General features: G+C 57.0%; 1 protein-coding gene across 8 annotated transcripts in view; it reads left to right on the forward strand.

Annotated features, from left to right (window-relative positions):
• The window catches only part of SHANK2 (SH3 and multiple ankyrin repeat domains 2), a 563601-nt gene that overhangs the window by 337812 nt on the left and 201817 nt on the right, over window positions 1–23972 (forward strand). For all 8 annotated transcript variants that reach the window (XR_008684376.2, XM_055415278.2, XM_055415277.2 and 5 more), the window contains one exon: window positions 17714–17789. Coding sequence is in view for 7 of the 8 variants with exons in the window: in XM_055415278.2 (XP_055271253.2) it covers window positions 17714–17789 (76 nt within the window). In the remaining variant the exon portion in view is untranslated. The remainder of the gene's footprint in view (window positions 1–17713; window positions 17790–23972) is intronic.

The raw sequence follows: 23972 nt of genomic DNA on the forward strand, positions 1-23972 counted from the left end.
GGAAGCCGCCCCCCGCCAGCCAACTCATGATTTTCAGGTGGCCCTTCCATGAGGATGTGTTCTCACCTGCCCATTTTTCCTGAAGCTGAATCTCAGAGAGGGAGAAAAATCTGCGGAAGGTCACAGATGAGAAAGGGCCAGCCCTGCCTTCAGGGCCTGGTTTGCCCACCGAATGGGTCAGCGACCTGGCAGGAGTTGAAGCCGCGAGCGGCTCGCCCCCCAAGAGGGACAGGGCGCCTCCAAGGACACGAGGCTTTGAGCCACTTGCGGGAGGGGACATGGGGCTGAAGGGCGTGTGAGCAGCGTGGAGCGCAGAGAAGGGGCTGGGCTGCAGTGGGCAACCCGCACTGTTTTTACCCTCCTGTCTCCATGCTGCCTCTGAAGGGGTCCCTCCCAGGGAGTGGCGGCCGCGGCCCCTGGGCCTCCAGCGTGTCAGGCACAGGCTGTTTCTGTGACCCCCTGCTTTGCCCAGAGAGCGGTCAGAGTGCCGGTGGAGGGACGGGGCCCTGGAGATGCAGGAATCCACTTAGGTCTGGGCCCCAGGGGGGCAGGATCGGGAACCAGCATATCTTCCAGGACACCCAGCTGGGGACATCCCTAGCTGGGGTGAGGGAGGAAGCCCCCCTTGGTCTTCATCCCCGGCGGTCAGCTGAGAGCCCTGCGTCCCTGGGGGTGCGCGGCAGGAGGTAGGGATACGGGCAGGCACAGGGCTGGGTCGAGAAGTTGCAGGCTCCCCTCTAGCTGGCTGGGTGCCCTTAGGCCACTCACTTAACGTCTCTGGGCCAGTGTTCTCATCTATGAGTCTTCATGGGGCATCCGCCCCAACACGGCTGGGTGGACAGCACTCTGAGCGTGAATCACACCTTGAACCAGGAGGCGTCCAGCCTTAGGTCTACAGGGAGCAGAGGTTTTGTGTTCTTCACGTTGGCGCTGAAACAAAATTATTCACAACCCCAACATCCCATTTTAAAGATTTATGTATTAATTGTTAAATTAAGTAATAAGTAACTGGTTTAATTCATTGATAATTAGCTTTAGATAATTCATTATCATCACCCCATCTGACAAATAAGAGGCTGGACCCGGGCCATGCAGCTGGCGGGTATGGGACCTGGCTCCTGCTTGTCCGCTGGCCACATGGTCTGCCTCTCAGAATCCAAAGGACGTTGACTGAGAGTCACCAGCCCTTCAGACCCATGGAAATCCTGCAGCTCAGAGGTGAGGGGTCCTGTCTGGGACCACACCGTGAACTCGTGGCAGCTGTTTAAGGGAAGAAGTTGATGACAGAGGAGAAAAAGGAACTCTAGCCTGGCCCTACCCCACTGAGCCTTCCCAAGCAAGAGCCATGAGTGAGAGGGCGTCTCTAGGAAGGAGGCAGGCTCAGCCGCCCGCCCGACAGCAGGCCCTGCCTGCAGCCCGCTCCCCACCAGCCTTCATGCTGAGTGTGCAGAGTGTGTGCATGTCCCCCCAGTCCCTCCGAACACCGGAAGACCCCTTCCCCTCCTCCAGGGATACAGGGACCAACGGAAGGCCCAAGGGATGCCTTCAGCCAGACCCGCTTCAATGAGGCCCTGTCCCTTCCTTTGACCTTGGCTCCGCCGGGCGGTGCGGTCAGAATGGACTTCTCCACCCGGCCGGCTGCCCCACAGCACTCAGGGCTCAGAAACCGCTGGGACCGAGAAAACCCTGTGTGGCAAAGTGAGAAAGCAATTCCTCAGGACAAGGACGACAGCAGGCTCGAAGTTACCTCGGCCCCGTGCTAATCGCGGGGTTGAATCATTTTCCTCTCCCCGCTAATGGCATGCGTAATTGCACTGGTTTTCCAGGCGTCCTTCACCCGTACTTATTTAGACTAGTGACTGATGCGTTGCCATGGAAACCAGCACTAGAGGGAAAAAAAAACCATCCCCGGTACAGTGGGAAGTGAAAGGATGCGGGCTCCAGCCTGGAGCTTACAACTTGTGTCCAAGAGCCGGATTTTCCGCCGATCCTGGCTTGCGGTCTCCCAAAGTCGAATCGGAAAACCCCCCTGCGGATTAAACACTTGGAGCCATCTTTCTTCTTCCTCTTTTTTTTTTTTCCCCTTTTGTTCCGAAATTCTGACCCCAGAGGGCTGCAACTTTTTTCCTCTTGGATTAACAGACAATAGTAGATGAGGCCGGCCTTGCAGATGCGGGCTCCGCATGGACCCAGACCAGCAGCGGGACCAGTCTGAGTGAGATGGTCACACCCAGGTTAGAGACGATGGCTGAGAACTCCCGGTTCAAGAAGAAAGTTCATTTCGGAGGTACGGTGCGGTCTCCCGAACCTGCTCCCGGCGGCCGCGCAAGGCTTTGTTCTTGACCCGCTGGGGCTGGCGCTGGGCGAGACTGGGTGGCTGGCTGTGGAGGCGATGGCTCTGCGCTGGGTGTGTTTGAGAATTACTGTATGGCTGGTGGCAGTGTTTCACCAGGGAAGGCTCTTGTTTCCCTGACGGCTTTCTACTGCTCCCAAGATAGAAGAGTAAAAGCAAGGTAGCCGCCAAGTCACCCGGGCAGATGAGCATCTTGGGTACTGTTAGTGTCCCAGGGGCCTTTCCAGATTCTCCAGAGTCCTTTAGAGCTGCCATGGGGGCCGGGGGCGGGGGGAGCTGCAGGGAGTTAAGACCAACTGGAGCTTCTATTCCTAGTGAGCGCTGTTGTTAAGTTCCAAGGGCGGACGACTGCATTGTGAATCGCTGTGACTTAAAGGCATAGATGTGTCCAGGATTCCAGTGTGTTCCCCCTGACAAGCTGGATGGCCCGCCATCCAATTGGACACGGGGCAGCGCGCCGCCCAACCCATCCACCTTGCCCTTCTGCAAAGAAAGCATGGCTGGTGTGCTTTTTAGTTCTGTGTGTGTGTGTGTGTGTGTGTTTAAATCAAGTGAACTGGGTGCTTCTCCGGTACGGTAGCCTCTGAGACAAGAAAACTCCATCTGTATTTTCAGCCTGCATCGCCTTCTTCAACTTCTACAGTAGGTTGGTGCCAACTGTGCCCTCTCGCCCCCAGAAGCGGAGGGCAGGGGACACAGCTACCTTGCGAGGGCTCCGGCCAGGGCGCTCAGTGATCCTTGAAGGACCGCCCCCCTGCCGCCTCCCGGGGGTCCCTCCGGGGTTGTGTACGGAGACATTGAGCCATGAATGGCTGAGGCTCCGGCACGCCCGCCCCCCCACATCTCACCCGCTTTCCTTACCCCCTGCCAGTCTCAGTATCTCACAGACCCGTAGCATTTTTGGGGGGAGGGTTGGTGGGTTTCAGGGAATGCGCGCTCAAGAGGCTGGTGCCATGTGTAAGGTCACCGTCGGGGTGGGTCATCGTGTGATCTGTTGGCGCCACCTAACCCTGGATCCTCCTGAGCCCCCCAGAGCCGCCCTGGTCCTTGTCGGGGTGAATCCGGTTACTCCCTTGGTCCTGAACTGTGCCGCGTCCACGGTGTGTCTGCGTCGAGGCCGAGCTGGGACGTCTCAGTGACCTGCCCACACGATCAGGGCGGTTTCCTGGAGCTCAACAGGTCCCGTTTTTCTCCGTGTCCTATTTCCTAAGCCTCAGCTGCCAGGGCCCCTAAAAAAGATTTTAAGGAACTAAAAAGAATCCTTCCGCCCCCAGTCGGTTCCTGGGTTTAAATCCAGCTCTGCTGCTCACACCTTGTGTGTCCTTAGGCCTCTCCATCACCTTTCCGGGCCCCTCCAAGGGGAAGGGGGCCGAGAACCCTGCCTCGAGGGAGGGGTTGTCATCAGGATGGGGAGAGGGGCTCCACAGTGGGGGCTCCCGTGCACCTCGGTTCTCCGCCAGGCACTGCGATTGGCAGGGAAAGGCTGCAGTCAAGTGGGACCCAGGAGGAGGTGCTCCCCGGGGAGGGAGGGGACTTGATGGTGGAGGCTGTGGACTGGGGAAGCACCGAGGGGGTTGGTCCAGGTATCCTGGCTGGATGAAGGGAGGAGGGCCGCTGCCCTCCAGGGCCTGGCTGCCGGATTCGGTGCCAGGAGGCTCCCAGGTCCTGGAGTGTTTTCAAGCACCCTGCCCCTCCGCGTGGTCACGCCAGCCCTGGGCTGCTGGGCCAGGGCAGCTCGGTCTCTCCCAGCCGCCCGAGTGCTCCCCATGATGGAGAGAGATGAGGACAGCCTCCTTGGCATGGATGCTCCCGCCAAGCTTAGCAGCAACATGCAATCAGGCTCCGAGTCCTCCATTTACTGTAATTTCCACTTAAACTGCCTGTCTGGCTCCATGGATCGGTATAAATGCTTCCACTGAGCCGCCTGGGCTGATTTAAAAAAAAAAAAAAACCTTCTAATTACTGTAGAGCAGAGAGCGACTCATTGACAGCCAGCAGCTCTATTCATTTGTCCAGACAATTTGGGAGGCTGGAGACGGGGAAATGTGGCTAGGAACCCGGCTTACTCGGCCTCCCCCGAGTGGAACCTTGGCCCGTGGGTGGCAAGACAGGGAGAGAAGCGGGTAAAGCAGAGCCTCGGACCTCTGGTCACAGCACCGGGCACCTGGGTGGGAGGCATCCGCTCGGGTGTCCCCATGCCCTGCCCTTGAATGGGGCCGGTCCCACTCATCCTCAGACAGGGCTCCTGAATCTGAAATCCCGGGGTCCAGGTTTCCTGCATTCCCTAGTGATTTTCAAAGCGCAGCATCGTAAAGCATCTCCCTCAAGGAATGACTCATCTGGAAGGCTTGTCCTGTACAAACGTGATGAAAGGGACTCAAGTGTGAGCCATGCCCTTGAGCCAGGCTAGGGTCCCAGCTCTGCCACCCTCAGGCTGAGTGCCTTGAAAATGGTCCAGTTGTGTCTGGTGTTCTGGCCGAGCCTCGTGGAGGCTCCTCATGGAGCCGCTGCAGGCGGCGACAGCAGAGGCATTCAGAGAGCAGCCTAACAGCCAGTCCGGCTATCCCTTGAGAGCTGTGTGACTTGGGATTGTCACTTAACCTCTCTCTGCTTTGATTTTTCTGCCCCTGGAACAATAGCATCTGGTTCATGGTGCAGTGGTTGATTAAACCAGAGAAGATGTGGCCCTCGGAAGCGCTACCCTCATGCACAGGGCTTTCCGTGTCCTGCCCAACAGGAGGGCGGGTTCAGACCCGGCTTCTTCCGCCGGCTGTCCTGGCACCGGCCCCCCCCCCCCGGGAAGGGGCGGTGCGGCTGGACTTCCACAGTGCAGATGGGAAAGGGAGCGTGCCCTGGGGGGACCTGGTTTGGGGAAAGGAAGCCCCTCCCAGCAGACGCCAGCTCCCGCCTCATTGACCGAGACCGCCTCATTGACCGAGACCCGGTCACATGGCCTCCCCCGGGAGGAACCTGGGGACGACCTCTGTTGGCCATCCCAGTCCTTTGGAGGGAAAGGAACTGGGAAGTGGGTGTCTAGTGGCCGACAGAGAGCGCTGGTGAGGAGGAAGGCCATCTCAGCACGGGCAGAATGTGCTGGGCGGGGTGGGGCGGCGGATGGGACGACCAGCCTTTCCCTGTGATTCCCCGCAGTGGGCAGGGAAAGGCTGCAGGCAAGTGGGACCCAAGAGGAGGTGCTCCCTGGCGAGGGAGGGGTCTTGATGGTGGAGGGGCCGGTGGGGTGGAGGCCGCCAACTGGGGGAGCACAGAGAGGTCGACCCACCTAACAGTTCCTAACGGGGATTCCAGGTAGGAATCCCAGCTGCCGCTCAGCCTCGCCTGCGCGGTCGCAATGCGGGTACCACAGCTGAGGGCACAGGGTGGCTGCAACACCCCAGGGAGCTCGCGTGTTTTGCACTTCACGCGCGGCCCCTGGGGGTCACCTGTGATGGCGATGGTGGTGACGGATGTCCGCACAAATCAGGACTGTGATGGTGGCAGTGGCGCCCCTGGGATCCTCACGGCCCCCGCACACACCCCGTCCTCGAGCGCTGCTCTGGAAGTCCAGCCTCCCTGCCACTTTAAAGTCCCCCTGCCTGTACACCGAGCATCCTGGCTGAGCCACAGCCACAGCCCTTGCCCCCACCCGCCCTTGGCTCCCTGGCACGTGGGCTCATCTCTCCCGAGGTGGAGTAGGTGAATTTGGTGCTGGCAGGCCTTGGCGGCTGGGCCCCCCGAGCCCGGCTACCACTGGGTTCCGTGGAGGCTTCGCAGCGCGCCTGGCGTGGGGCAGGAAGGCCGCTTCCTGAGTCACCGCCGCACAAGCAGCCCCGCCTTCGCTCAGCCGAGCGACTGCTGCTCATCCCCCAGGTGTCCTGTCGTCTTACAGCCGGCAGCGGGCTGGGGTGACTAAGGAGAAACAGGCATGCTGCGTCCAGTCCTCTACAGGGCTCTCCGCTCGTCCTGGAGCTCAACACCAGACACGTCTCGGCACCGTCCTTTCCTTTGGGTTTTGGCGTCTGCAGGTCTGGCTCTCATGTGGTGCCAGCATGTTTTGGGGACCCTACGGGACTGGTGATGACTGGCACTCCCCATGCCCACCTGCCCATGCCGCTCAAAAGTGAATTCATGGCAAGTTTTTGAAAACTTTGGACGGCCCTTGCTGCTCAAGTCCTTACCCAGCTGGATGAGCCCAGGGCTGGAAGGGAGAACAGAGCTGAGGACACACGGCACATGTGTGCACCCTGGGGCACTCCAGGGAGCTGAGAGTTAAGAGAACCAGTGGCTCAGGTGTGTGTTGGCGCTGGAGCCCACTGTGGAGGCAGCCTGGACCGCCAAAACCAAGACGCTTCAGGGGTAGAGCACCTGACCCCAGCAAAAGTGGGGCTGCAGGCCTCAGGGGGAAGGGTTGTTGTTTGTCCAGAGGCTGGTCCTGTTCACCGAAGGGACCTCGGGCACAGGTCAAACCGTTTATCTCCCTTTACGTATTAAAAAGTAGAGACATCACTTTGCCAGCATAGTTCCATATGATCAAAGCTATGGTTTTTCGTGCTGTGATTCATGGGGTCGCGGAGAGTCGGACACGACTGAGCGACTGAACTGAACTGAACTGAACATGTACAGATATGAGTTGAACCATAAAGAAGGCTGAGCGCCGAAGAACTGATGCATTGAAACTGTGGAGAAGACTTGAGAGTCCCTTGGACTACAAGGAGATCAAACCAGTCCATCCTAAAGGAAATCAATTCTGAATATTCGTTGGAAGGACTGATGCTGAAGCTCGAATACTTTGGCCACCTGATGCGAAGAACTGACTCATTGGAAAAGACCCTGATGCTGGGAAAGATTGAGGGCAGGAGGAGAAGGGGCCGACAGAGGATGAGATGGTTGGATGGCATCACCGACTCGATGGACATGAATTTGGGTAAACTCTGGGAGATGGTGATGGACAGGGAGGCCTGGCGTGCTGCAGTCCATGGGGTCACAAAGAGTCAGACACAACATGGCAACTGAACAACAGCACAAAGGAGAGGCTGAGGGTCAGAGGAGCTGGTGCCCACCTGGGTCACCGAGATTCTGCAGAGCCAGCCATCGACCTGAGCTCGGTCCTGTACCTGCAAACAGAGAAATACCCTTGCCGCATTGTTCTTTCTCCTGGGGAGTGTTTGACCTGAGAGCGGGATTCTGAGTTCCTTAACTGAGGGGTTTAAACAGTGTCTGAGCAAGTTTGGCCCCACTGTGCTGTCCTGCAGGAACAGTCTCTCCGTGGTCATGGAGGGCAGGTGATGGCCAGAGACGTCTGTGTCCTGATCCCTGGAACAGGTGACTGTGTCCGGATACGTGGCCAAGGGCAAGGAAGGCCACAGATGGAAAGAAGGTTGCTAGTCGACTGACTTTAAGATGAGGGGAGATGGTCCTGGGTCCCAGGGGTCCTTAAATTGGAAGAGAAAGAGAGACAGACTTCAGAATCAGAGTGATGGGAATTGGAGGGTTCAACCCACAGAGCTGGCTTGGGAGGTGGAGGCAGGGACCATGAGCCAAGGAATGGGGAAGCCTCTAGGAGCCAGAAAAGGCAAAGGGACAGGCTCACCCCAGGAGCCTCCTACAGGCAGGAGCCCCGCCACACCTTGATCTTAGCTCCTGAGACCCCCAGCAGATCCTGACATATAGAATTGTAAGGTCATAGACTTCTGTTCCTGGCCAGTAGATTTGTGGTCACTTGTTACAGCAGCCACAGGAAGCTAGTCCCCAAACCTTAGTGGGGGCGTGGGATGAAGCTCAGCTGTCTTTGAGGAACAGGGTCCCTATTTTCCCTCCCCTCCCCCACAAGGCCCATATCAGGCTCCCGGAAGGTGCTGGATGCTTGGTCTGCTGCTGATGGAGTGACTGAGTAAGCGAGCCAGGCTGCTGCGGTGTGACCATGAGGAGTGGCTCCAGGTCAGAGTCACGCCCCTCAGCCAGTGGTCCTGGGAGGTGAGGCCTTACCCCCGTGCCCAGCGGTGGGGTGGGCACCAGCCAGCCGAGTGCGGTGACCGTGGTGGTGGAGCTGGGCGGTGAGCTCCCTGGCCCCCCCGCCCCCCACGCTGCGCGGGCTCACCAGCCCTTCACACTGGTTTGCCCGCTTTCATGAGTCCTGGGGTCTGGCCCCAGTGGGAAATGATGGTGAGCTCGAGACCCCGGCCCGCCCCCCATACCTCCTCTAGGCTGCCCGCCCGTGCCCACCGAGACGTCTTTCCACACGCCTGTCTCTGGTCCGCCACTGCATGGAGCCCCCGGGCATCGTCGGTTTTAAAACAGAGAAGTTCTTTCTGTCTCCATCCCCGTCGGTAATTTCTTTCCTCCTTGTGGTTCGGAGCCTGCCCTTGGCTCACCGGCCCAGGTGTAGCCTGTACGGTGTCTGATTTACAACCTGCTGGAGATGGTGGGAGCCTCGTGGGCAGGAGGTGTGTGGATGCTGCGGGCCCCGCGGCCTGACTCCGGGCCGGAAGCGCCGCCTCGCGGGCTGGCCGGGTGCCGCGTGGTGAGGGTGGGGGGCCCCCCTGTGCAGGGGTCCCCTTGGTCCTTTCTGCCTCTTTGGGGCGAGGGGCCGACACTAACAGCTGAAAAGACGTGGGGTCCAGGGGAGGGGGCGGGGGAGGCGTGGAGGCTCGAAGTCCGCTTGCTCCTCTGTGCGTCTGTCTCTCCCCGTGTGTGTCTCTCTGTCTCTCTCCCGCTCCGTCTCCCTGTCCCTGTGTCGCTGTGGACGTCTGTCTGCCTCTCTGTCCCTGCCTCTGTCTGACTCCCCTTTTGCTGGGCTTGAGGCTCAGCTCCAGGGGACACACCCAGACAGGACTCTGAAGGCAGCGGAGGCCCCCGTCTCTGAGTTTCTGCCCTGCACCGCGAGTGAGCTCAGCCAGTTGTCAGCTCACAGGCCTGCGGGGCAGCAGGGCAGGTGGGCACACCTGGGTTCTGGGCTCCCCTCCCTTGGACTCCACGCTGTCTCAGGCGCCTGGAATCAGAGTGTCACTGGGCTGGGCCACACTGGGGTCCCTGGGGAGCACACTGAGTTGCGGGGGGGGACGAACTGGGCAGCGTGACCTGGAAATGTTGCATCGTCTTTGCGCTGAGTCTCCCGTTCGTGGCCAGTCTCGACTCTCTCACAGAGCGGGGAGGTGTCTGGACCTCCCCATCCCCAGTGGCCTCCCTCTGGTCGTGCTGGTCCAGGGACGCCTGCCTGGGGCCAGGTTGGAGTCCTCCCTGAGGGCGTGCTGCCCCCGGGGATGTTAGGAACCCTGCACGTTATCACAGTCAACACAGAGCATAGGACCTGGAGGCAGGTGTCTGCGGCTGCCCTGGCCAGCTGCACCATCGTGGTGGACCCGCCACCCATCCGGACCCCTGGGTGAAATCCAGAGACGCTGCCTCGGTCCACAGGGGTGACAAGAGTTTCTGTCCAGGACAACAGAGGAGCTGGAAGACATGCAGGGCTCTTGTGGTTCAAGAGCTGTAAAACCCACGTGAGCCGAGTCAAAGGAGGAAAGCTTGCCCCCACCACCCCGTAGGGACACAGCAGCCTCTCCTGGAGCCCGAGGCAGAACGTGTGGCCCAGCGGGTCCCAGAAGCAGGTTCTGGAAGCAGGATGTGGGGGGCTTTTGGGAGCCAAGCCAGCTTGGCCGTCTCTCTAGGCCCACACGTGTCACCACTGCCTGAGCCTCCTGCCCCAACGTCCAGTCTTTCGTGGCCCCGATGAGGTGAGCCCACTGACAGCCTCGGCGCCCAAGCAGAGGCATCCTCTGTTTACACGGGGAACAGAGACTGGTCGCTCCTATTCCAGATCTTTCCTGGAGGGGCTCTGATGAGTCGGGCCGGCAGTTCTGGTCAGGGTGTGACGTTCTGAGTACAGACGTGGTTGGGTTCTTCCTCTGTCCCAGGGGCAGAAGGATGCTTTTAACAAGACAGCTTCCTGGAGAACAGCAGTGGCCGACAGCCCATCAGGAAGGGACTTGGACCCTCCCCACAGGCCGTAAGGTTCATTCTGCTGCTGGCCCTATTTTACAGATGAGAAAACTGAGGCTTGGAGAGGCTCTTTCCTGCCCAGGGCCGTGCCGCTCACTGGGACTAAAGCTCACATTGCCTTGTCCAGAGGCAGGCTTCCCTCCCTGCCTGTCCTGGCCACAGCAGCTCAGGAGCGAGGGGGCCACCCAACGTGGGAGCCAGGTGGGGGTCGGGGCCTGGCGCTCACGCAGCCTCAGCCCTGCTCTGGTGTTCTCACCCTCTCCCCATGGCCAATTCTTGCTCCTACAGCCCACCTCCTCCCCACGGCAGGCTTTGAGTCCTTTTTTGACCTTTCAGAGTCTTAATCGGTTTCTTTGAGAAGATTCCCCTGCTTGTTTCCTTTGCCAGAAACTCAGTGATACTCAGCGACACTCAAGGCCCAGAGGCCACGAGACCTTCCCCACGAGCTGGAAGGGATCCTCTCCCAGCAGCTCTACGCGAAGGGCTATTTTAGATGCTGACAATTTGAATCTCATCATGCAATCTGTCACTCCCTTTCACGAGTCGCAAGAGGTATAGGGAATGGAATTTCTAGGGTTGTTTTTTTTTTTCCTCTCAATGTAGATTTTTCTAGGCCATATTCCAAGACAAGCTTTCAGGGCACACCAGCTTAATCACTTTGTGGCCCTCTTCCGGGCCAAGGGTGGTGGAGGGGGATGGGTCACCCTGAGGAGGCAGGGCGGTTGTGGGGTCATTTCATCCAAATGTCTGGCTGGATAGTGGAGAAAACGAGAGCCCGGGACTGCAGGGAGCAGTCGCAGGGCGTTGCCCCCAAGGTCAAGACTAGGACTCCAGTTTCTCAGTTTGCAGGGTGGCCGCTTCCACTCATCAGCGTCAGAATTAAACTCACAGTCTTCTGCACAGTACCCTCAACTTGTTCCATTTGGCCGTGCCAACGCTGGAAAAGAACAAAGGGGCCAAGAAGCGTGGCTTTTTTCCCCTGGCTTGGTTACTCCACAGCTGTTGAGCACCTACTCTGTGCCAGGCTGTGCAGTAGGAGCTATGGACCCAGCAGTGCAGTGAACTTTGAGGTTGGGGAGGAATGTCTCAGAGAGAATCATGCAGGGGCAAAGGCCCCGGGGTGCCAGTGAGTTTGTCAGGTTCAAGGAAGAAAAGAAAGTGTTAGTTGCTTAGTCGTGGCCAACTCTTTGTAACCCCTATGGACTGTAGCGCACCAGGCTTCTCTGTCCATGGGATTCTTCAGGCAAGAATTCTGGAATGGGTAGCCGTTCCCTTCTCCAGGGGATCTTCCCGACCCAGGGATCGAAGCCCAGGTTTCCTGAATTGCAGGCAGATTCTTTTCCATCGGAGCCACCAGGGAAGCCCAAGAGGAGGTTTATAGAGCAGGAGGGAAGAGTGAGCGGAGAGGAGAGTTCAGAGGCAGACGGGGCCTCGTCGCTACAGACCTGTGTCCTCAGGGGCACAAGGAGGCAAAGGCGGCTCTGATTTCATTGGGAAACCGTCGGAAAATGGTAAGCAGAAAAGTGGCGTCAGCTGATACATTTTCTGAAGCTCATTCTATATAGAGGTTCGGGAGTTGATGGTCATTCAGACTAGAGTGGTAGTGACTGCTGGCCTCCAAGCCAAGTGGGACTAGACATTTCCATATGAAGCACTGAGCCTGAACCTGGCCCAGGAGGTGGGCCTGGTTGTGAACCATTCACTTCGAGAAGCTTCTGTGTGGTTTAGGAAATGTGAGTCACTAGTTCCCGCTTAGTTGGTCAGTGTTTCCGCCTCCCTTTTCATAAGCAGAGAGGCCTCCCTCTCCGATACTCAGAGGCCTGTGATGCCTGCCAGGCTCTCTCCGTGTCCAGTGGAGTGTGTTTCTATTGCATCTTGGGTGATTTTCCACTTTCTTCTAGAAAGAATGGGCATCCTCCCAGACAAGGGGCCAAACTCAGCCTCTGCCTTGATTTTTGTCTGGTCTCCCTTTCTACCCTTGCCAGGACTCTTGGTTGCCAGAGAGCCAGTTCTGCCGGGCTTGAGCAAAACATAGAGCGTACTGACTTGCATGACAGGGAAGACCATGCGTGGTGTGCATCAGGCAGCTTGTCGGGGAAGCTGCAGTAACAAACAGGCCTCTGATCTCAGTAGCCTGAAACCATAAAGGTGTCTCCTACTCACACCACCTATGTCTCATGCATCCCAGGGGGCACACGTGGGGACCCAGATTCTTACGACAAGCATCATCTCAGACATTTTGGTTGCCATGCCCATGGGCAAAGAAACAGTATGGAGGTGAAGGGGGATGGGGGCACGGGGAATCTTGGATTGGTAGCTATATGTTCCATCCATCCAGGAAGTGACATGAGTCAATTTTGGGAAAGCTCATTTGGACAAAACGAGTTTTGAGGATCCATCCAAGCTCACACCCAGAGGGAATAAAGCCACAAATCCTGAGTGAGTAGCCTTCATGACCACCAGAAGCGAAAATCCAGGGATTGTCAGTGACAGGCCAGCGTGTCCCTCTGTCCCCGGGCCCAGCTCTCAGCCCTGCCTCCCGCTATGTGCGGGCTGCATGGACAGGCTGGTTCTCCCTGTGACGTGCTGTGATGCCCACTGGCTGCCCACAGCCCGCGTCCTCCCACCTCACGGCCAAGATCGCCTTCCTCAGCCTCCAGACCTCAGAACGTCTCAGAAAAAGGCCAGTGCCCCTTTGTGGATCATGGATGGGTTGCTGGTGAAGATGCCTCCTCCCAGGGACCCAAGCAGATGCTGACCCACGAGGCTGTGACTCGCAGTGGCTTGGGTGAACCTCACCCTCCTTGCTTGTCAACCAGGAGCAGTACAGTATTGAGCTGATGCAAATAAAGCATTTAGAATGTGTGTGGATGTTTGGAAACACAGGAGCTGTTGGCAACTGTCAGCCAGGCTCCAGAGGCACAGCGCTGGGGGTCTGCTCTCACAGGATGTGTGACCTTAGAGGCCTCCTTGAGGAGCAGAGGAGGAAGAACCAGATAACAGAGTGCTTCCCACTTGCCAAGCACTGTTGCAGCATTTTCCATGTCTTAATTCATCTACTCCTCAACCACTTCCCTGTGAGTAGGAACTGTTGCCATCCCCACTTTACAAATGAACAGCCTGGCGACCTACAGCCAGTCGACAGCAGAGCTGGGCTCTGAATTCAGGCCAGTGTCGCCTCAGAGCCCACATCCCTCATCATGGCACTGCTGCTTCTGCGAAGCAGCGGCAAGAAATCCACTTAGCCCTGGCTGCTGCCGGAAGACTAAATAAAGTGAGAGACTTCATTTACTGAAAAAAAAAGAGCTAGTTTAGTAGAGCTGCAGTGATGAGAGTAATGATGGGAATGATGTTGATGGTGATGGTCGGGAGGTGCTGACTGATGGTGGTGATGAGGAGGAGGCCGCGGCGAGGCTGACCATCAGAGTGATGGCGGTGATGGTGAAGACGATGAGGCAGGCGGGGGTGGGGGTGGTGACGATGGTGGTGTGGCCCTGATGATCATGACGGTGGTGATGGTGAAGATGCTGCTGCTGCTATGATGAGGCCGATGGCAGTCGCTCTGGTGACGGTAATGGGGATGATGGGGATGGACCCCTTTGCTGTCCCTCGGGGCCATATCTCAGAGCGGCAGTCTCCCTGTGTCCAGAATCCAGAGGGCAGGGAATGTCCATGCAGTGGGAGTTTTTCACAAAGCAGTCAGAGATAATATGATCCCCAAAGCTCCCTCTTCTCTTATAAGACAATTGTGGTAGCGGAAGGGAACCCATTGTTTTTAAGGCCAGATTAAAAACTTGGTAAATCTCGTGTTAGTTTACATCCTTCTCCCTTTTGTCTAAATTCTTCTTGGTCCACAAAATCCCAAACTCTGGGAACCCCTGGCTAGCTGATCGAGAAACAGTCTCTTTCTGAAACATTTGTTTCCTCTGGTAAACACATGGACATGTACACACACAACACGCATACACATTGACTACACGCTCTGCTCCTGTGACCTGGAACCTCTGACCCCAGCCAGCGGCTGGCACCAGCCAGCTCTCAGAGCCCAGCAGTTCCCTAGACAACCAGCCCAGAGCCTGCACATGGGGCTTAAGCAACAGGAAATAAGCAATTGTAATAACAGTTAACAGCCCATCCCCACGGTCGTTCAATGGTTTCCTGAGCTGCGTTGCTTAACCCCACAAACGGGTTCCAATCCCACTTATCCTCCAGGGCCTGGGGAGTGTGTTGCCCCACTTGGATGTCACAGGGCTGGCCTGGCCAGATGTTCTGCCTGCCCCACATGCTCCCCCCTCCCTTACACAGTTATCTGACTCCTGGGGCCCTCAGCCCAGCCAGCATCCCCACCCCGCCCCAAGATCCTGAGCCCCAGAGAGCAAAGCCCCCACCCTCTGTGAGTCCTTCTAATCCCCTCATGTGGGGCACAGGGCCTGGCCTCCAGGTGGACCTGAATGGTAACTAGACATGAACATAAGTGTGGTGCAGGATGCCAGGGAGGAGGATGGGGAGCACCTAGGCACGTGCGGTCTGGCTGCCAAGCACAGCAGACATGCATACAGCCCGGCTGGACCAGTGGCCCCGGGTCCCTCCGACTGTGTGCAGCGTGTTTCTATTTGCTGATTTACAGTGGACTGTTGGGATTAGGTCTGCCAGCTTCGATGTCTGCCAAGAGTTAGACAGCAGAGGTGATGCACAGAGAACTAAGGCTACATCCCTGCCTTTAAGCACCGAGAGGGCACTCAGCCCTCACCAGGGACCCGTTGGTGTGGTCTGCTGGTTCTCAGCCTGGCCCTGGAGCCCGTCTGCTGGCCAAGGACCCGTCCCAGCCCTGTTGTTTGGCAGGCGTATGCCTCGGCCTCGGCAATCTTCAGCAGACACATGTGTAAAATGGGTCCAGCAGTCTTACCTCTCTCACCAGGCTTCTGTGACCAACAAGTGGGAGCTTGGAGGGGCACAAATCTGTGACCCAGGAGAGGGACTCAATAGATGCTAGTGAGGACAGAGATGTTACAGACCCAGGTTCTTGGACTCTTTAATCAACAGAAATGGATAAAGAGGCCAGATGAGGATCAGGCCAGGTGTTACTAGGACTCGTGCTGCCCCACGAGGGACAGAGAACCAGAAACTCGCTCCCTTGCTGCGCTGCAGGGGAGCGAGCTGGTTCCTTAACCGGGATGAGGGTAGGAGCGGGTCGGTGGGTTGGGCCAAAGGAGTGACTGAGGTGGTCTGCCCAGCCCTCGGTGGTGCATTTGCAGAGATCACGCGTGGCGCCTGCTTCTGTTCCCTGCTCCTCGGAAGGGGCTGTTGGGCCTTCGATCTTTTTGTACCTTGTCCAGAATCTTCCCCGACTGCACGTGCGTGTGTTGGTTTCCAGTTCCCTTGAGTTTCTTTACATCTGTCACTCGAGGAGACGTTTGTCCGGGTGTAAACGTTGCAGTGGCTGGTGCCGGCCACCCCAGCCTGTCCCAAAGGCAGTGATGGCGAGGACACACGGGGATGGGAAGGGCGGCATGAGGTGGACCAAAAGCAGGGGAGCACCCTTGGCTGGACTTGGTGGGACCTGCAGGGTGGGGGCCGTGATGGTCAGATGAGGGTTCAGGAGCAGCGCTTGGAACAGCGCCTGGGGCCCAGTCAGTGCTCAGCGTCAGGGACCACGATGGGGGTGCAGCTGTTACCAAGATTCAGGGAATTTTAACTTTCGTATCATTGGAGCCTCAAGTGGAATGACGGGAAAGGCTGGAGGAGCTGGTCCCAGAGAACCTTTAAGGCAGTGTTAGCTGCTGTGACACGCAGGTCCCTGGAGTGTAGCACAAGGCAGGACAAGTGTGCTGCCCACTTTGACAGCTAACGCACAACAACGCAGGCATTGCTAGGAACGCTTGAGGGCCCCATCCCCCTCTCAGGCCTGGGAGTCCTAGCTCTGAGCTGGGAGAAGCAGCAAGAGCGGGAATGGAGGGCTCCTTGGCCTCCGTAGAAGCCCAGCTTGGAAGGGACACACCCCCCTCCCCTCCCCGCCTGCAGTGGCGTGTGCTCAAGTTCCATTGGTGAGAGCTGGTCACGTGGCCATGCCTGGCTGCAGGGGGTGCTGGGAAATGTAGTCCTAAGCTGGCCACGTGGTCCGCTTGGGCCCCCACCAAAGGCAACACCACACTTTATATTAATAGAAGGGGGTGTGTATATTTGCTGCATCAGCTGCCTCTGGGCCTGAAAGGAGTCAACTGTTATCAGGCATACCCTTCTCAATGCCCTGCAGTTCACGTTTCCACTGAAAATGTGCTTTTGGGTTTGGATAAAATTACGTTTGCTTTGAAACGTGGGGTCAGGGAGACGGACAACAGAGTTACAAGGGTTTACATGAGATTTGAGCCATCCTCCTGAAGCAACCTCAAAATTTCTCTGTATTTTTCCCAGGGTTTGGGAAAGAGGGTATGCAGGAGGTTTGTGGGGAAAATATCTAAACAGTAAGTCAGAAGCAGCCGTATTTCTTGCATTTGTGCTATTGTGGGTTTTTTCCCCTCCAGCTCCGAGCTATCAGTTAAGTCTAACTACACCATTCATATAATTTCCCGTGAAATTTACCTCAAAATCTGCTGAGTAAGACAAGCAAGCAGAGGACTTAATTAGGAACTTAATCATATTTGTCTGGTTTTTGTTTGTTTTAGGAGAAAGTAACGATAATCAGGGGCTTCCCAGGTGGCACAGTGGTAAAGAATCCACCTACCAGTGCAGGAGACGTAGAGATGCGAGTTCAATCCCTGGGTCGGGAAGATCCCCTGGAGAAGGAAATGGCAGCCTGCTCCAATATTCTTGCCTGGGAAATCCCATGCACAGAGGAGCCTGGGGGCTACAGTCCATGGAGATGCAAGGAGTTGGACACGACTGAGCAACTGAACACACACACCCAATGATAATCAGCAAAATAGCAATAAACATTCTTTTTTCCCCAAAGCAGTCATCCATAGCTTCTCATGTTTCCTGGATGGCTGGACAGCATCACTTGAGAATACAGTTCTAGCAGATTCCATGTGCCGAGTGGGCTGCCACTGCTCCCGCTGGGACCTGCATGGCCCTGTCTTCTTTGCAGAGCTTGTCCTCTACCACCTGGGGACCCTGGGCCTCAGCCTCCACCGGGGACCGGAGCGCGGGACTCTCCAGCAGTCATCCTTGGCATTCATCGGCATCCCCCACAGTTTGCAAAGTTAGGCCACAGAGCAGGGCCTCAACTCTCTCTCCCAGATCTTTCCCCAGGAGAAGCGGGTCCCACACTTCCGAGGTCAGACAAACGCGGGGGCCCGGCCAGCCTCTCGTGGTTTCAGCGTTTGGGGACCGTGACTTTCTAAATGATGTCTCTCTTCCCTCTCTGTGCAGAAACTCGTGCAGACCGCAGCAAGAAACTCTTCCGGCACTACACAGTCGGCTCCTACGACAGCTTCGATGCCTCCAGGTAAGACGTGGTTCCTCCTGCCAGGCCCCCTCCGCTCAGAGATGCTTGTAGGTGTCAGGAAGGCGCTGGACCATCCTGCATGGAGCACTCGGGTCCTTGGCTCGTTCCCTTCTGTGTGACCTGTCACCCCGCCCCCGTCACCCTGTGCCCCCCACACCTGTGGACACGGGCTGGAATGCTGGAGACCACCATCTTCCAGAGGACCCTCTCGAGAAGTGGTTTCTGGGCCACCTGTGGCTTGCAGTCGGGCTGGAGCGCACGGGTGGGGCGGCCAGGGGAGAGGAGGAGGAGAGCCTGGCCTTGTTTGGGGGCAAAGCAGGACAAGTGGCAAGATGGCCTTGCTGGGCCGCAGGAGCCTGGAGGTGGCCCCACGTGGCAGCATCTTCCTGGGGGACATGAAGGTACCCTCCAACTTCCACCTCCTTTGCATCTTCCCTGCTTCTCCAGCCACTGAGCCATAGATTTGATCAGAGGAGGGCTCATCCTGGTGACCCGAAAGCCGGCAGACCTTGCAAGAGGGATGGGTTTGCTTTCTGGATCCTTCAGAAGTGGCTTGTTTGATTCCTGCAGAGAGCATTGTGGCATGGGGTGGGGGTTCTGATTTTCCAGCAGAAACACACTCGTGTAATGCAGGGAGCCCTTCCTTGGGTCCCTGGCACCTCTGCCTTTTAGCTCTGGGGGCCATGGAGGTGGCTGGGGTCCTGCTGGGCGAGGGGGAGTGCCGTTTTGGACCGTAACTCCAAGAAGAGCTGGGAACGAGTGGCACTTCTGGCCCGTGTTCCCGCTGTTGTGTCAGCTTCTCTGGCTCTGACTATCCCCAAGCGTGAAGTTTCTCTGTCCCCCAACCCAGACTAAGGGTTCTTACTGGACGAGGCAGGGGCAGGGCTCAGTGAGGACCAGCCTGGGAAGCAGAGGAGGCCAACTGGGGGCCCCTTCTGGCGCTCCCTGCCCACCCCACCTCCTGAGAAGCTCCGGGCTGGGGAAGGATCCGGACCCCCTGCCCTTGGTTCTCCCCGGACTCTCTCGGTGGGGTCTTAATGCTCGTCTGCCTGCCGAGGGGTGGAACCTGGTTTCATGTGTTTGTTTTTACTGAGTTAAAATTTCCGTAACCTAAAGTGACCATAAAGCGCCCAGTTCAGCAGCATTGAGTCCCTTCACAGTGTTGTGCAACCATCACCTTTATCGGGCTACCCTGGGGGCTCAGCGGTAGAGAACCTGCCTGCCAGTGCAGGAGACACGGATTCCATCTCTCATCCGGGAAGGTCCCCTGGTCAAGGAAATGGCAACCCACTCCAGTGCTCTTGCCTGGGAAATCCCATGGACAGAGGAGCCTGGTAGGGCTACAGTCCGTGGAGTCACACAGTTGGATACGACTTAACAGCTAAACAACACCACCTTTATCTGGTTCCAAAGCATTTCTGTTGCCCCGAAAAGAAGCCCCTAACCCATGAAGCAGTCTCCACCCTTCCCTGCCCCATCCCCCTGCAGCCACCAATCTAAGGATTTGCCTGTTCTGGACATCGCCCAGAAATGGAATCCTACAGTGTGTAGTCTTCTGCGAGTGGCTTCTTTACTTAGAATATTTTCAAGGTTCATCCATGCTGTAGCATGTGTCAGCACTTCATCCCTTTTTTTCTCTAATTTTTTATTGAAGTGAAATGCAAGTGGGCTTCCCTGATAGCTCAGCTGGTAAAGAATCTGCCTGCAATGCAGGAGACCCTGGTTCGATTCCTGGGTCAGAAAGATCTGCTAGAGAAGGGATAGGCTACCCACTCCAGTATTCTTGGGCTTCCCTGGTGGCTCAGCTGGTAAAGAATCCTCCTGCAATGTGGGAGACCTGGGTTCAATCCCTGAGTTGGGAAGATCCCCTGGAGAAGGGAAAGGCTACCCATTCTCCAGTATTCTAGCCAGTATTCTAGGACTGTACAGTCCATGGGGTCGCAAAGAGTTGGACACAATTGAGTGACATCCACTTTCAGTGCAAAACGCAAGTAACATAAAATTTTCCATCGTAACCATGTGTAAGCGTGTAGCTCAGTGGCATTGGGTACCTTCACATTGCTGTTGTTCAGGCACCCAGCCGTGTCTGACTCTTTGCGACCCCGTGGACTGCAGTTGCTGTTGTTCAATCGCTCAGCCGTGTCCGACTCTTTGCGACCCCGTGGACTGCAGCTCGCAGGCCTCCCTGTCTCCATCCCCCGGAGCTCGCTCAGACTCATGTCCTTTGAGTCAGTGACGCCATCATAACCGTGTCTGGGTGCGCAGCTCAGAGGCATCAGGTACATTCACGTTGTGCAGCAGTTACCGCCGTCCATTGCCGGAAAATTGTCATCTTCCCAATCTGACCCTCTGTCCCCATTAAACATTCACTCCCCGCCCCTCCCCCGGCTCACGGCCCCCACCATCCTGCTTTCTCTCTGAGAATCTGACTGCTCTAGGGGCCTCCTTGTAAGGGGAATCACACACTAGTTGTCGTTTACTGTCTGGCTTCTTTCACAGAGCATAATGTCCCCAGGGTCCATCTGTGCCACACCAGGTGTCAGAATAGCCTTCCTTTCTGAGGCTGGATAATATCCCGTCGTGGGGAGGGACCACGTTTTGTGTATCCTTTCATCCGTGGATTGGCACTTGAGCTGCTTCTACCTTCCGGCTGTTGTAAATAGGCTGCTGTGGACACTTGCGCACAAGTATTTCTTTTTGAACACCTGTTTCTAGTTCTTTTGTGCGTAAACCTAGGCGGGGAGCTGCTGGTTTTAGTGTTGCCCTGTCCCAGCCTCCCTTCTCTCATAAATAAGGTGTGCTGGAACAGAAATGTGATTCCAAACAGAGTAGCCAGTACCCTCTTTCAGGGGGCTTTTGGGCTCTTCAGACCTTACTGAGACTGCCCACCTCTGGACCTTAAAAGCCCAGGCTGTGATCCACAGCTTGGCCTCCAGCACAGTCCAGAAAGCGTGCTCAGAGAAGCAATGGTTTCCAGGGAGTCAGGCCTGCCCCTGGCTTCCGCCGATGAGCCTCTATCTGGGCCAGATGAGTCGTTTGTGCCTTAGCAGGAGGCCGCCCGCCAAAGTGGACCCTGGGCCCATGTCACGGTCAGTACAGTGTCACGCTTGGCTTCCGTTCTAGCAGGAAAACTCTGGGAGCTGTTGCCATGGTGACTTGGAGGGCTGTCCAGGCTGGGAGTGGGGCTTTGCGGGAAGGGGGCCTCTGAGAGCTGGGAGGGCTGGGCGTGGCTCACCCACAGGCTGTGGCCTTGGCAGAGCCGTGTCCCCACGAGATCTGTCACCAGCAGAGTAGCCAGCAGGCCACCCTCAGCATGTGTGTGTGTGTGTGAGGGCGGGTGTGTACGCACACTCAGTGCTCGAGACGGGCTGGGCTGCTTCCCCACAGAGGCCCCGTGGAAGGGCCTGACTTGATTGAGCTGGGAGGAGAGAAGACCCTGCGGCTGAGCGGTCTGGGCCACATGTTCTGTGACTGAGAACAGGTCCAGAGAGCAGCAAGGAGGTCTACCATAGCTCGGCCAGCAGAGGATGTGTGGAGCCATCCTGGCTACTGAGTGGCAGCACAGAGCCTCCCCCCAATCTGGGGAGGAAGTCAAGCAGGGTGGGCATCGTCTTGGTGGAATGTCACAGAAGTCTGGACCAGATGACCTCTGAGATGGGGGCCAGGTCAGCATCCCTGTTTTGGCCGCAGATGAAGGCTTGGGTTCTCCCTGTGTACTGAGCACCTGTTGTGGGCCAGTACCCGGGGTCGCAGAGGAGGACTGTAGGCCATGCCTGGGTCACATGATAGCTGCTTAGCAGATGGCAGAAGCTCTGGCCTTGACCACACTTTAGAAGCCAGCCCTCCTTTCCCACAAGGAGGAGTCACACAGGCCCCACGTGGGCCCCAGGTAACGTGGTGTTGCCACAAAAGAAATCAGAATGACAATCGTTCTGTTCGTTAACTTCCTGCCACGTGCCAGCCACCTTGCATGGATCACAGCACCACTGACCAGTAGCCCTGCCAACCACTTGGAACACTGGTGTCATTTTCTGCTTGGCACGAGGACTCTGGAGAGGAGATGGCTGGGGTGAGGGGCAAGTTAAGGACCTGGCGTTCAGCCGCATGAGTGTCTGAGTATCAGAGTACACAGTCCACGCCTTTATCACCCCTTCTTCCAGGGTGAAGCTGTTACTGCCCCGGGCCGGCCCAGAGACCAGCCTGGGATTGAGGAAGATGGGCGAGGGTGAGGCCAGATTTTCCATCAGGACAGAACCACTGCCCCGTGGTGGGTGTTGGGAGGTGGGAGCAGTGACGTTACCTTGGTTACCACAGCACCTCTGAGCTTTTCCATAAAGGGTGCAGGGGCCCACCTGTGGGATCCTGTCCCGGCCCCCAGCTGACCTTATCCAGACTGTGAGCTTGGCAAAGGCATTAGAGGGCAGGCAGTGATGCAGCCTGGTGCCTCTGGGTGCCATCGTCTCCCAGGCCTGGCAGGGGAAGCTCCAGAGTGGATGTTGAAGTGAGAGGCTGACCTCTGGTCCTCTGGGTGAGCGGCGAAGAGCGTCCAGGGGGCTTGCATGCCGTAGTGTGGCCTCACACCAGCTAGGCACTTGTTAGCCCGCTTCCAGATTCACGTTAGATGCAGAGGTCTGGGGGCCGCTGCAGCCTCCGGGCCAGTTACTCACGGTGGGCAGTGGGGTGGCAGCCTGGACCGGTGGCTCAGGGCTCAGGCCTCCCCTCGGCAGATGCAGATGTGATGAAAGAAAATGCCGCGGGAAGCAAGACTCAATGGAGACAGTTTCTGAATCAGTCAGGAGGTTTCTCCCCTTCCCACCCATCTTATGTCAGAAACTTGACTGGGAGGCTCAGAGCTGAGAGCACAAGGGCACAGACACACCCGGTCATGGCTGAATGTGTCCGGTCGCTCGAGCTGATTCCTGTCTCAGATTCCCTGCCATATACCCACCCTGCACATGACAGAAGGATCTAGAAACGTGGACATGTGTCCAGGTCAGAAGGCAGAGGACCTGGGACCTTTTCTACAACAGAACCTTAAGGTAGTTCAATGTCATAGTTTAAAACACTTCTCAACACAGGAAATAGGATCTGAAGTTCTCAGTGTTCTTAAATTGGATCCCCAGCCTCATTAGGGTGGGGCATCCAGGGGAGGTCTCCCTGGGAGAGGCAGGGGGGACTTCAGGGTCTCACCCCAGGACAGTTAGACTCCATCAGTCCATCCACCCATGTGCCCGCCAGGTATGCATCCATCCAGCTACCTGTCTACGCAGCCGAACAGCCAGCTAGCTGTCTTCCCAGTCATCTACCCATCCATCCATCCAACCACCCACCCGTCCATCCAGCCACCCACCCGTCCATCCAGCCACCCATCCGTCCAACCACCCACTCATCAATCCAACCACCTATCCATCCAACCAACCACCTATCCATCCATCCATCCATCCATCCAACCATTTACCCACCCATCCATCCAACCACCTACCTGTCCATCCATCCATCCATCCAACCACCCACCCGTCCATCCAGCCACCCACCCGTCCATCCAACCACCTACCTGTCCATCCATTCATCCATCCAACCACCTACCCATCCAGCCAGCCACCCACCCGTCCAGCCAGCCGCCCACCCATCCGTCCATTTGCCATTCATCCCCCCATCCATTCATCCCTCCATCCTTTGTCCATCTATCAGCCAGCACTCATCAAAACCTAACTATTCAGATGTTAAGGATATGGGAGTAAACAGGACAAGCTCAGTCTCTGACCTCGTGTAGCTTAAAGTCTAATTAGTGAAGAGAACAACAAGCAGAACAAATAAATAAGCCAAAAAAAAACACCCCCTTTGTGGTTATGCTGTGAAGCGGATCAGTGGTACCATCAGGCAGCCTCTTGGGCAGGTTGAGGAAGGCTCGCTCTGGCTAGGGAGCCAGTGAAGGGCTCTCAGAGGAAGTGACTTTTGAGTTGAAACCTGCGTTGTTATTGTTGAGCTGTTAAGTCACGTCTGACTCTGTGCGACCCCATGGACTGTAGCCCGCCAAGCTTCTCCGTCCATCGGATGCTCCAAACAAGAATACTGGAGTGGGTTGCCCTTTCCTCCTCCAGGGGATCTTCCCAACCCAGAGATCAGACCCGCATCTCCTACCTCTCCTGCATTGGCAGGTGGGCTCTTGACCACTGGGCCAAT

Source organism: Moschus berezovskii, chromosome 25, assembly GCF_049115385.1.
Source record: "Moschus berezovskii isolate FMDL1 chromosome 25, NW_MosBer_1.0, whole genome shotgun sequence".
Taxonomy (NCBI): Eukaryota; Metazoa; Chordata; class Mammalia; order Artiodactyla; family Moschidae; genus Moschus; species Moschus berezovskii.